The sequence below is a fragment of the Rhodamnia argentea genome, chromosome 6 (genome assembly GCF_020921035.1).
Source record: "Rhodamnia argentea isolate NSW1041297 chromosome 6, ASM2092103v1, whole genome shotgun sequence".
NCBI lineage: Eukaryota > Viridiplantae > Streptophyta > Magnoliopsida > Myrtales > Myrtaceae > Rhodamnia > Rhodamnia argentea.
This window is the reverse complement of record NC_063155.1, coordinates 21,123,974-21,137,800: the sequence shown is the minus strand read 5'-3', so window position 1 is coordinate 21,137,800 and position 13,827 is coordinate 21,123,974. Positions and strand designations below refer to the sequence as shown.

General features: G+C 39.5%; 1 protein-coding gene across 2 annotated transcripts; it reads left to right on the top strand.

Moving 5' to 3' along the window:
- Positions 1-3,825: 3,825 nt before the first annotated feature.
- On the top strand, positions 3,826-11,025 carry LOC115734487 (putative potassium transporter 12). Of its 2 annotated transcripts, none has more exons than XM_030665305.2 (9): positions 3,826-4,573; positions 5,154-5,382; positions 5,479-5,727; positions 6,969-7,019; positions 7,495-7,767; positions 8,534-8,586; positions 8,689-8,803; positions 8,896-9,150; positions 9,590-11,025. In XM_030665305.2, exons 1-9 carry the CDS (start codon positions 4,334-4,336, stop codon positions 10,639-10,641), a joined length of 2,517 nt encoding a protein of 838 aa, XP_030521165.1. In that variant the 5' UTR covers positions 3,826-4,333; the 3' UTR covers positions 10,642-11,025. The 2 variants fall into 2 exon arrangements, with proteins under 2 accessions (XP_030521165.1, XP_030521166.1); XM_030665306.2 differs by having other exon boundaries at positions 3,827-4,573; positions 7,507-7,767.
- Positions 11,026-13,827: the final 2,802 nt, after the last annotated feature.

Here is a 13,827-nt window from a genome sequence, read left to right as displayed (position 1 = left end):
GCACGTGCTCGGCATCATATGTGCGCGTGGCAGGCCCTAATTGGCCGACTCTTTTTTCATTTTTCTTTTTTGGGCTTGCCCTTTGTGTTCCATGCATTCGGATGTGGAGGTCAAAGCGAAGATTGGAGCTTGTACACATTTGGTTAAAAGGGCGTCTTCTTGTTTTGGGTTTCGGGTACTCGCAATGGCTTCGCATCAAGGAAATAGAAAGGGTGCAGCAGACAATGCTCCAACCAAAAAAACAAGAGGCTGCAAAATTCGTATTGATCTTACCTATGCGTACGTCCCGCGGTAGTAACCGCGTAATCAGACGATTGAGATGGGGTCGGTCCACGGGGTCTATAAACCATGCAATAGTTTCCCGTGCGTGTGGATGGGCTTTGCTCGTAAACGGTTGGTGTTTGTAATCGCTTGACATGCAATTGGAGTCGGTAGCACAACCTTTCAACAAGCTTTACCCACAAGTTAAAACAAAATTTCCGACGAATTTAGGGTTTCGAACCTTTTTACGCAATGAGATTTGAGTAGATTCGTAACCTCTAACGAGCTAGTAATTTTCATTGCAAACATTGGCAATGTATGTAACTTTGTGCACGGGCGGCTCTTGTTACCGTTGATGTATTAGTCGGTGAAGTAGCGGGTAGTATTAGGATTAGGCAAACAAAATCAACGAAAGAGAGAGTAAATGCGAGAAAGAGAAGTTGAGACCCTCGTGCTTTTCTATGGATGGGAAGTATGAACCACATTCTAATAAGTAATTCCTATAAACACATCATATAACGGTGAAGGCTACATGTGGAGATGTTTGTAGATTCACTACACTGTAAGTCCACCGGTTGACGGAACGCTGAGAAAAGTTTGATGAGTTGCTTTGTGTAGAATCCTTTAGCTCGAGATTCCATCTTATTCCATTGGAAAAATTGTCCAAAAAATTTTTTAAAAATATTGTGTGACGATCAATTCAATTTTAAATTTTTTAATTGTGTCAATTTAATCCAAATCTCTTAACGATTTGCCAATGTAGTCTTTTCAACCAATATTAGCCGAAAAGCACTAACGTGTATGCCGACCATCTTACATGGCACACTAGGCGTTGACATGAACAATTTTTTAGTTCTTTGTTTTTTCAATTTCTTTTTTCTTTTCTTTTTTTTTCTTTTTTTTCTCTCTCTTCTCCTTTTTTTTCCCTGTGGCCAGCAAGGGTGATGGTCACTGAGGGCCTCGACAAATCTAGTGAGGGTGACCCTCGCCTTGGGCGACCGGCTACAAACCATAAAGGGAAAAAAAAACAAGGAAAAAAAAAGAAAATCTAAAATAAGAAATTTTAATTAATAAATAAACAAACAAAAATTTCAGAAAATGAACATAAAATTGTGAAAACCATCCATATCGGCACCGGCCATATCATGTGAGGCTGGCGGCATCCACATCGACAATTTTCAAGCTAATATTGGCCGAAAGGATTATATTGGCAAATCGCCAAAAGGTTTAAAACCCAATTAGCACAACATCAATCAAAAAAATAAAATTAGCACAACAAAAAAGTTAATGACCGAATTAGCTCCGTACACAATGAGTTTAGCACTTTTTTGGACAATTATCCTCGTTCTATGAGATGGGTCATATGTCATATCCCAAAAACCTACGAAGAACCATATTTTGCACCATCAAAAAAACAAAAACCTCCGTATGATTCTTCAATTATAATGATTGATTTTTTCCATCACGTTACCGATCCATTTACACGAAATTTCTGATTGCTGTCGTAAAACCTGAGATGATGAGAACGTGACATCCTCCTTTGATGAGAGGAGCCGAAGATGATTCGTTTTTCGTGGGCCGAGGGATCGCAATACGAGGGAATGGGCCTGCCTCGGTTTTGATCCTTTACTGTCAATATAGTCTGTGGGCTTGGGCTGTACGTAGAGGCCCAATCAGCTATTTAAGGGGGAAAAAACCTAGTTGTGACATAAAAAATATATACATACATATATATATATATATATAGCAGTGTAGCGAATGTTCAACCATTTGGTCATTTCTTAATTTTCTCGTATACATGTTGACACCTAAAATTTTATCTCGCTTTTTCCGAAAACCCAATAGTATATCGAGAACCAATTATCGACCGATAAGCTAGAATGCACGTAATTAGGCTTTTCGGCTTCGAATACGAATTCTTCTCTTCAAAACGGAACTATCGATACCCATTTTGCCATCAAGATTTGGTCACGGTCAATTTTTGGCCTTCAAGACTAGCGCATTGTCGAGAACTTTTTGATCTCCAAAATTCGAACACACAAGGTGAAATTGGGGTTTGCGAGTATTTGGATGAATGAAAATCCGATTCAATACAATGCCGCGCGAAGGTGATATGGGGCGAGGCCCAATTGCCATAACTATATCGTTTTTAGTCGTTATTCTACCTACTCAAATGTGGTTTTAGTCTAACCTCGTTCCACAATTAGTCACCCCGACTCATCGTTAGGGATGTCAAGAGTTCGATTTCCGATTGTAACGCCGTCATATCCAACCCCGAACCGATCACGTGAAATTAATGTATGTTGATACCCGGACCCCGATAAAACCAGCCACCCCTTGAATTGTCGTCTGGGGTGTCAACGGTTCAATTCCCAGTTGGGTCGCCATCATACCTAACCCAAACCGAAGACAATAAATTTATATCCGTTTATACCCGAACCGGCAAAAACCGAACATTAAAAAAAAAAAAAATTGGTTCTGTTCGAGTCAGTTCGGGTTTTCAATTTTTGCTTCTCCATGTGCTCAGTCATGCCCCTGTCTAATCTTCTCCGCTGCCTCCACAAATTGCATTTTCTCCATGGTGAACTCCACAAACAACTTCCGTCAAGCTCCCGTGTGGAATTGGCGTTTTAATTTTACACCAATTTACGTCAAAGCGGCCATCTTTCTGGTGATCGCACAAATAAGGTCAATATGTCTATCCCCTCTCTTGGCATGCCCCTCGCGTTTACCTGCCGGGGCTGCGTCGATGTCCGTCTGTGGGCGATTCCCCTGCCTTGCGCCTCCGCCGTCCGTCATGCAAGTTAACCAGACAAGCACAACCAGCAGAGATGGTGGTTCGGTGAGGGCTTCGGGGTGAGATAGTGCTGGTGGAGAAGTCGGAGGCAAAGTAGTCAAACGGGTTCAATTAAGATCTGAAGGAGGTTTTTCATATATGAAAAAATGTGTTGTATTTCGGTTCGGTTTGGTTTGGGTATCATTACAATACCCCATTTTTTTAGTCTTTTATCTAAACCAAAGTACCCGAAACTTTCGGTTCGGTTCGGGCTTCTCTTTTACTACCCCGATCGTAGTTGGGGAAATTTACCCAAATGTCCTAAACTTATTGTAATCGCACCAATTCAATACTAAATCATATTGTCTAATGTAACATGTTTGGTACTCTATGTGGTGCTTAAATTTTTGGAATCCCTTGTTTTGTATTGACTTGCTAAGAGATCTCGCTCGGATGATGTCAACATGATGCGAAACAATCTCGTGTGTAGCAAACTGATTGATGAGGTAGCTGAAATAATCGAAAGAGCCTTAAATGATCTTACGATTTTCATTGAGTACTCTATGATGTTCTATTATGGAAAAAATGTGCATTTCATATTCAAGAGGATTCTTGTAATTAATGAGATAAGCGATTCATAGAGAGATTAGATTTTCAACAATTAGATGTAAGAAAAAATTAGATTGTAATAAGAGGAGTTCACGAATAAAACAGGGCCTTCTCCCTCTCCATTTGTACGGCCCCCACGAATCGAACACGAGAAGAGCAATGATAGGAGATCTAAACCGTCGCTTGTCGGAACGGCGTTTCTTCCCCTACTCTTTTTAACATTTTTCGTGTGAAGCCCCCATGTGGGTGAATTAGAAGACGAAGCGATTCGCGCCACTTGTCGACGATTGCTGCCGGGCGGCAGGTAGATAATGTGCCTTGTCCCCTTTCGCCCCGCTCTTTACGCCGCTCTGTGAAAGGGCCGGATTGGACTCCCGTTTTCCAAAAAACTGTTGACTCCTTTCGACGGTCACCTGTCTGTGCTCGCCACCTTCCGCTTCAATCACCCCTGGCGCACTCCCAGAGAGAGGATTCACGGGACACTTCGAGAACAAGAAAGTCCACGAGAACGTTATCGTCCCGCCGCATAACCTCGCTGATTGGACCGCAAAAAAAAGATTGTTGCTTGGTGCTTGGCAGCGTCTGTCCGGATCTCTTGGCTGATGGGGTTTTGAGGATTTGAGCTGAGGTTGCTCGATTTAAGTAGCTCCTTAACTGGGTGAGAGTCTTCTGCATTCTGGGGGGAAAATGGAAGAAGAGGATGGGATCGAAGAGAACAGTGCGAGTGGTGGTGAGGGGTCGAGATGGGTCGATGGGAGTGAGGTGGATTCAGAGACGGCAGCTTGGGTTTGGCCCGGTGAGAACGAGGCAAGAGAAGGCCAAGGTTATGGTTCCATGAGAAGGCGGCTCGTGAAGAAGCCCAAGCGAGTTGACTCCTTCGATGTGGAGGCCATGGAGGTTGCCGGTGCTCATGGGCATCACCCCAAGGTCAATGCATTCCTTTTAGTTCGATCTCTTGTTTTTCCAAGACCAAGATATTTCTGCTAATTCACTTGACTCGTCCTTCATTTTGTGTCATGAATAAACCTTGAATTAATCAAAGTGTTCTTGTCCTCCTTTCTCTGGCGGGTGGGATGGTTTTTGAGCGAGGGAAAAAAAATTAATCTTTATGCTTAGTGTGTGTGATATGTTAATTGTGGTGGCTTGCAGTTCTCTTTGATTAGAGCTTGCACTCTTGGAAGCAATTTGATTAAGGGGCTTTTTGGCAAAAACAGGTTGTTATCCGAAAATTGTCAACTTGAGCAAGAGATTCTCTTGTTATATCAATCAATTCTCGCGAGAGCCAGTGGCACTGCCGATAAGCTCCAAATGGAACTACGGCTATGTCTTTTTTGTTAGCTAGAGCCTTCTGACTAATGCACATTTACAGATGCTCATAACTTAATCTAAGTTTGCTGTCTGTACACGCTGCTCGAGCATGTGTGTATGTGCTGAATAAACCATTCAGTGACGAGAAGAGCCTATCGCAATTATTTCTTAACCAAATTCTGTTGCTTCAATGAATCAGGACCCTTCTGTTTGGCAAACTCTTGCCTTAGCATTTCAAACACTTGGCGTCGTCTATGGAGATATGGGCACAAGTCCTTTGTATGTGTTTGCTGATGTATTCAGCAAAGTGACCATCGAGTCCGATGTTGACGTCTTGGGTGCTCTATCGTTGGTAATGTACACCATCGCTCTCATTCCCTTAGCCAAATACGTTTTTGTTGTGCTGAAAGCCAATGATAATGGGGAAGGTAAAATGGCTTTGATTGTTGAGTAGTTTCCTGTCCAATTTCCTTTGATTGCGAAAAATTTTCCTCACTGACTTCTTTGTCCTCACTTTATTGTAGGAGGTACTTTTGCCCTATACTCTTTAATCTGCAGATATGCTAATATAAATATGTTGCCCAATCGTCAACCTGCCGATGAGCAGATCTCAAGTTTTAGGCTCAAACTGCCGACCCCTGAGCTAGAGAGGGCCTTGAACATTAAAGAAACTCTCGAAAGCAAATCTTCATTAAAAACCGTCCTCTTACTTTTTGTTCTAATGGGAACTTCCATGATCATAGGAGATGGAATTCTCACCCCAGCAATATCAGGTATGAGGTTTCACTTATGAGTTGAAGGGTTCGGTCTTTGCTAGCCATTGATTCTGCATCATCAATATTTCTTTGGAGCAGGAACTATTCGGCGAAACAACTGATATCACTGTAATTACTAGGCCTGTTTCACTCTGCCCAACTTTGTCCTAGCTTCGAGGAACCTAAAGTGCTTGAGATTGCTTGTGTTATCTAAAACTAGCAGCAAGACCATTCCACCTTGTCTGCTCATTTCGTAATTTCTCAAACTATTATTAGTCTAGCTGTAATTTTTAATCCATATTTTCTATACAAGTAAAATGGACTCTTTTCTCTTTAAATTTTTCAAACAATAAGATTTTATTCAGTTCTTGCCGTTGTCTCAGTTCTTCAAAATGTGCCATCACAGGAAGAGTTTCTGAAAGGTGTCTTCCCTCAGAATATCTGATACTCTGGATGATTCCAAGTAAACAACCTCACAATTTGCAAAAATCACATGCCATACTGTCATTTTTTTAATGATTTATAGGATTAATTACATGAAGCCTACATGTGGATCGGTAATTTTACGACCGTTGTAACTTTTTAAAACGTAACGCATAATTTGTTCATTTTTTTTTTTTCAAAATGATGATAGGTATAATATTTGCCAATGAATCAGGAAAAAGACATGAGATGCTTAATGTGGAGGACAAAAAGTAGGAAAATAGATCGACCAGGTGCATCTTTCACATCGAAACTTGTAGTTTCTTTCTTATGAAGATACGAAGTATAAGTCAGTCAATGAAACATCTTCCGTGATGGGAAAAATGGCCTATCTACGACTGGATCTTGCAGAATGGACTCCAGTTTCTTTGACCTCTTACGTCAAGACGAAAAGAAGACAGTTATAACTCAATAAGTAGAAATCCTAGCTCTTACTTTGAGAAGTGCCCCTTTATTGCTTGCACGATATCATTATTTCATATTAGATTGAAACACATGATCTTGCAATGCTTTGTCTTTTCACGAATATTCTTGGATGGTTGATTCTTTAATAAACCGTAATACGTAATTTGCAGTTTGCAAGTCAGATGTTGTAGAGCAATTTGAATCTTGATTTTGACAAGAACAATTTTTCTTTTTTAAAAGATGTCATGTTTACTTCATGGTTACATGTAGATTGATCTATCAAGTTCCAATCACATGAGTTTATCCTTAATATTTCTATACATGCGCTAGAGATCATATGATATCTGATTACGATACCATCTTTATTGCAGTGATGTCTGCTGTGAGTGGGCTCCAGGGTGAATTAGAAGGATTTGAAACAAGTTGGTATTTCTGTTTACATCTCTAAACTGACATTAATACAAGTTCTCTGTGGGAAAAGGATTGAGTAGCAGACATCCTCTTTTAGTTACGAATGGAATTGTTACTACAAGATCAGTATTAATTTATGGACAGAACCAAGGGATCCTAGTTTTAGGCTGAAATTGTTTGCTAAGTTTAATTAGGATATAATCCCTTAAAAAAGGAGCTCATTTTGTCCCGCCTTGCTTGAGTTAATTGTTTTGCAAATTATGATTGATTGCCTGTATAATTCCATTTAAAGTCTTCTGAAAAATATGCTTGATTGCCCAAAGAATTCCATTTAATGGCTAGAACTCCTTTTAATTCAAACAACAGACAATCATGACGAACAGATTCTTTAAATCGTATGGACTTTAGGGGTCTCATTTTACATACTTTGTTGTCTAGATTTGTCTAGAGGTCTGGCAGGAGGGTCAATAATGACATTTTGCAAAGATCTTTCTGCAGATGCTGTGGTCGTTGTCTCAATTGTGATCCTACTGGCCCTATTCAGCATACAACAATTTGGGACTGGAAAAGTGGGCTTCTTATTTGCTCCTATTCTTGCTTTGTGGTTCTTTTGCCTGGGATCTATTGGACTTTACAATCTTTTAAAGCACGATATAACTGTCTTAAGGGCAGTGAATCCGGCATACATTTATTTCTTCTTCAAAAAGAACAGTGGAGCTGCATGGTCAGCACTCGGAGGTTGTGTTCTCTGTATTACAGGTACATATCAGCTACTAAACTAAGACTACGAGAACTATGTCAGACATAATGTGCCCAATCCAGTTTCCTTGTGCCTTCCAACTTAGTAGATCTTAGTTAGCAACTTTGTGGCAATCATTAATTCGAAGTTTGCTAGAGAGCAAGTAATGAATTTAGTTAAGTTACTTTAGCTTAATCAACAGTAACCAAAAGTTTTTTTTGCACAGTCTTGCTGTAGAAAAACAAGTCTTTTACAATTAAACATTTTCTGAATGGCCCCCTAGGGATGAGGCCTAACTCAGTTGTTTGAGTGCCTTAACCACACTCTTGGCGCCGTGGCATCCATCCCCCTTCCTTTGTTAGATACTTCTATTTACCCAAACACAGAGAGAGAGAGAGAAAAAAAACAAATAGTCCATTTGGTTTAGTTTTTTCCGAAATATTCTACATGCAAGTGGTGAAGCTATCTGCCAAGCTTTGTTCCTGTGCTAACAATGCTATGTTTGCCACCCTCACTTCTTTAACACAACATTCTCCCTATGAGGTAATACTTCTAGTTTCGTTTTGGCCTTGCTTAGATTCTGTCTAGTCAAAGCATGTCAGCTGATACTTATATTTAAATTTATTTTTGTTCTTGCTTTTTATGTTTTCAATATTCTTGTCCATTTGTGGTGTACTAGATCAATTTGTTCGAGAGATTCGTATACCAAAAATAGAGAAGGAATATGGGAAAATATGAAAAAAAATTAGCTCGGAATTTTTTTAAATTTTTTTTTTTTTTTGGCAGGAGCTGAGGCAATGTTTGCTGATTTGGGCCATTTTTCAGTTCGATCTATACAGGTTTTGTTTTTTTTTTTTTCCACTACACAATATCTCATGCCATTTGCCGATCATGGTTTTTCTTCATAAAGACTTGTACCGACAATATCAAATTTTTTGTAGATTGCCTTCACTTTTGTGGTGTTTCCCTGCCTCCTCTTGGCTTACTTGGGCCAAGCTGCCTACCTAATGAAGTACCCAGCTTCAGCTGAAAGAATTTTCTACGACTCTGTACCAGGTGACACTTCCAACACGAAGGATACTCACCCTTTAGGCTACCGCTTTAATGTGTTCGAATTTTAAGTGCTCTTTTGTGCTTATGAAAGGCAGGTAGTCTTTTCTGGCCAGTCTTAGTGATTGCCACCATTGCTGCCATGATCGCCAGTCAAGCAATGATATCCGCTACATTTTCATGTGTTAAGCAATCTATGGCTCTTGGATGCTTCCCGAGGCTGAAGATAGTCCATACCTCTAAGAGGAAAATGGGACAAATTTACATCCCTGTAATCAATTGGTTCTTGATGATTATGTGCATATTGGTCGTGTCGATATTTCAGAGCACCACGGACATTGCAAATGCATATGGTTAAGCATCTTTCTCTATTTACTAAACTTTCTGCTTGCCATAACCTACCAATATGTGCACCTAGATGATGATGAAGCTTATGGGAATTTCATGTTATACTCATCTTTCCCTAATTATTGTTTTGCTATATCCTCAATTACCTGTGCTGGTCACCTGAAATAAAATCTATCTCGCAGAGCCATGTTTGCATCATTGCTTCATTGCTGCCTCTCATAATCTTATAAAACTGATACATGTATTGTTGACAATCTTTCTCCTTGTCTTTTTTTTTGGGGCTTGACATTTCCAAACCTTGAAATTCCCTTTTTCTCTGTCAGGCTTTTTGTAAAAATCTGTTTATCTGTATATTTGGTAGTTCTTACGACAATTCTCACTGTTAATTTATTCTAGCTAGGGAAGGACTTTACTTGGTGACTAATGTGATTTATGAACTTGTAGGCATAGCTGAAGTAGGTGTTATGATTGTGAGCACGGCCTTGGTGACACTTGTGATGCTTCTGATCTGGCAGACAAATCTGTTTCTTGCTCTATGCTTCCCCCTGATATTTGGATCAGTGGAGTTCATCTATTTATGTGCTGTTCTATCGAAAATCGAGCAAGGTGGCTGGCTCCCACTCGTCTTTGCTTCGTTCTTCCTCTGCGTGATGTACATTTGGAACTACGGGAGTGTGTTGAAGTACAGGAGTGAAGTCAGGGAAAAAATATCCATGGATTTCATGCTTGAACTTGGGTCAAGCCTTGGCACCCTAAGAGTACCGGGTATTGGCTTGCTTTACAACGAGCTTGTTCAAGGCATTCCATCTATTTTTGTGCAGTTCTTGTTGAGCCTACCAGCAATCCACTCAACTATAGTCTTTGTGTGCATCAAGTATGTGCCCGTGCCTGTGGTTCCTCAAGAGGAAAGGTTCCTATTTCGAAGAGTTTGCCCTAAAGACTATCACATGTTCCGTTGTGTAGCACGATATGGTTACAAAGATGTAAGAAAGGAAGATCACCATGCATTTGAACAGCTTCTGGCTGAAAGTCTCGAGAAGTTTTTGAGAAGGGAGGCCGAAGATCTGGCTCTAGAGAGCAATTTACATGAGATGGAGTTTGACAATTTGTCAGTGGGGTCCAGGGGCTCCAGGACTCGGAGTGGAGATGGAGTGGAAGAGCTCCGAGTCCCACTCATGCAGGTGCAGAGACTGGAGGAGGTGAGCACTTCGACCTCAGAAGATGGTGTATCGATTTTGCCATCTAGTGTCATGGCTTCGGATGAAGACCCGAGCTTAGAGTATGAGCTTTCAGCTCTAAGAGAAGCCATGGATTCAGGATTTACATATTTGCTTGCTCACGGGGATGTTCGGGCGAGGAAAGATTCTTTCTTTCTCAAGAAACTTGTTATAAACTACTTCTATGGATTCTTGAGGCGAAACTGTAGAGCAGGAGCAGCAAATATGAGTGTGCCTCACATGGACATCATCCAAGTTGGGATGACATATATGGTTTGACCTGTCGTCTGGCGCCAATCTATTAGACTTTCCCCTTGGTCATCCAGTCGATGTCGGCGAGGCATTTTGATCTCATGTTGAGTAACTCAAAATCTTGACAGGGGATCAAAACATGAAATAAGGATTAACACCTTTATGGGTAGAGTGATGCACAAACGCTTGGAGTCTCTTTTTAAGTCCTAACTGGTTTCTGGTGGTTCGCACTGATCACTGCTCGGCACTGCTTCTATGAGTCGCCTACTGTTTTTGGGTAGTCTCAACTGTTTTTCGCCACTTCGGCCAATTGGGTTTTGAAATTGTTAGTTCTCACTTTAGCTGTTCTCTTGGTAAAAGCTTTTGGTGCTGTCTATCTATATCATTTCAGCCCTTACATATTATCAGTAAACAATTTTTTCTTGCCAGATTTCAATAGACATTGTTCTGTGTTAATTTTGCTACTGGTGTATGCTCCTGCAAGAAAAGAACAGCACATGTTTTAACACTTTTCATAGGACCCCTCTCTCTCTCGCTCTCTCTCTCTCTCTCTCTCTCTCTCTCTCTATCAGCGAGGTGTTATGAGATACTTGTTATATTCTTGCCCCCCCTTCTTCCGTTTCCCTACTGCAAATTATTGTGAAGACCAAACTGGTTGGAGAACGACATGATAGTCCTCTCTGTCTGCTGATTATTCTTGTAGCCCTCTTTATGCAAAAGGCAGATAAGAATGGAGTTAAAACTTAAAAAGGCTTGTGAATGGATGATGGCATGATAATGTTGAATGGTTGGGTCACTTTTCAAGAATCAAAAGCAGCAAAAGATGGTCCTCAAGTTTGATCCCTGATTCTGTTCTTGCTGCCTTGTCTGCTCTTGCACACTCCTCTCCTTAAGTTGTGATTTTTCTTTCGACTTCTCTGGCTTTGGACCCCAGACTCAAACGCCAAATTGCCCATCTTTCAATCTGCACAAAATGATAATTTATCCTGAAAATTTAGAAAACAAAGGCCCTGGTGAATGATATTACTTTTGTTTCTTGCGTTTATTTGTTTAGAAATTTGAGTAATTCTTGCATATACACCGCCGGTGTAAGCATGTTTTTCCACAAGGGACCTCATCCACCCTTAATTTAACGTTGAACTAAACCGTTCTTGTAGTGTTTTCTTTTATACGAGTGATGTATGCTATAATTTTCCCAGCAAATTATATTTTTCAGTCTCAGTTACATTTTTCAGTGATTCCATTAAAATTATCTTTTTTCCACCCTAATTGGAATAACAAAAGTAAAAAGTGCACGGAAAAAAAAATAATGCCTATAAGAATTAGATCAAATGGGAAATAAAAGTATGATTATAGAAGTTTGGGAAAATGCCACAAATGGTACTAGAACCTTAAGCTTAATATGCAATGTCGTTCTCGAATTTTTGGAATAAGTTCAACATAATCCCTAAATTATAAGGACAACATTGGACATTTTCTTATAATTTAAGGACTAAGTTGAACTTCTTTCAAAAGTTTAGGGACTATATTGGTCAAATTAAAAATTTTGGGATCACATTACACATTAGGCTAAAATTCAGGGATTATATTGGTCAAATTAAAAGTTCATGAATCATATTAGATCATATTGCACATTGGACTAAAGTTCGGAGATCATTTATGCCATTATCCCTGAAAATTTCTAAGTGTTTTCGATCAACAAAAGTCAAAATGCTTACCTCCTGAGTTTAACAAAAATCAAAAAATACAAAATAAATGTCAACATAATATAAGCATGTTATATACTAGTAGTATAGCTTTGTCCCCATCCTGATTAGAGATTAGATCCCTAATTAAATAATTAAATCCCATCATTCCGAGCTATTAATGATTTTTTTTTTCTGGTAACAAAGCGTGGCATCGTTAGGATTGTTTTAAGGTTACACGCAGCTGCATGACTAGACCATCAATCTCATCGTACATAATAATGAGACTTTGGGAAAATGATAAAGATCATATCACCAAGATGGCAGTTATCTCCTGTCTTTTTGCATAAATAAAATCATTTTGGACCGTAGAAATATTATTATCTATTAGGACCAGTTATCTAATTAGCAAAGTCAAGAGGACCACCTTATCCCTACGAACTTCAGGAGTAATTAATTTCGGAAAGAGCACCAGTCTTGGGCGAGTGCTTCCCACGCACGCATGCTTCTTTACCTAATTTTAGACTTGGCTAGCACCAATCGGATCGGCAATGCCTACGTTTTTGCTAAGACATCTACTATGTATTTGATTGGCGAATCTTCTATCTAACTGGGGATAGAGTTTAAGTCAAAGTTAAGCGTCGATGATATGTTGATAAGTTCATTTTAGAATCGCCGGGGATAAGCGATTTCAAGATCGGTCTAGATTCCGCTTGAAGCCCGAAACCTGCCCGTCGGAATCGGTTCCCAATTTTTGGAATCTGGAACTTATTCTGAATAATTAGGTCTTAGAAACTACACATGTCACGGGTTCCGTGGTTAGTTCTAAAGTCTACTCACGTTACGCCTATATTCTTAATTGAACGATTACATCACCTCTAATGACCATCAATTTATTGCTACAATTCACTAATCACATCTCATATATAGACATGCAAAAAATATATAACATTATTAACAATATAAAAGTTTCGGTCATGAACATCGCCGGAAATGAAAGCTTGGATTAGTGATTCAATATTACACACTCATCATCAGACACCATGGAATACCGCAAGATCACGAAAAAAACATATAACAAGAAAAATAGAAAGACCTATTCCAATATCCAGGTTCTAAGTTCTAGGTTTAAGGTTTCACCTACCAATCGAAACATAGTCCCTAATTTTTGAAATCTCAAAACTACCGTGCATACCTTGCAACCCGGAATCGGATTGGCTCCCACTTGTTTGGTTCTCCGATTCTTGAATCTACTTTGGAACCATGCTCAATCCTAAAAATTGCAATGCCTCTAGTTTCTAAGGATTCTTTTGTTTCGCGAAAAATATTTTTCAAGAAAATATTTTCCTCATTTTTCAATATTTGAATTGCTAAGGAAAATGAGTCAACAAAAAATATTTTCCAAGTCAATGGAAAAAGTTCTCCTAACAAAGTTTAAATTCAGAAAAATAATTTTTCCTTTAAAAAATCGAAATCATTTTTCAAAATATAATTAAGTATCGATGCTTGGACTAAAAACTCTGCGTTT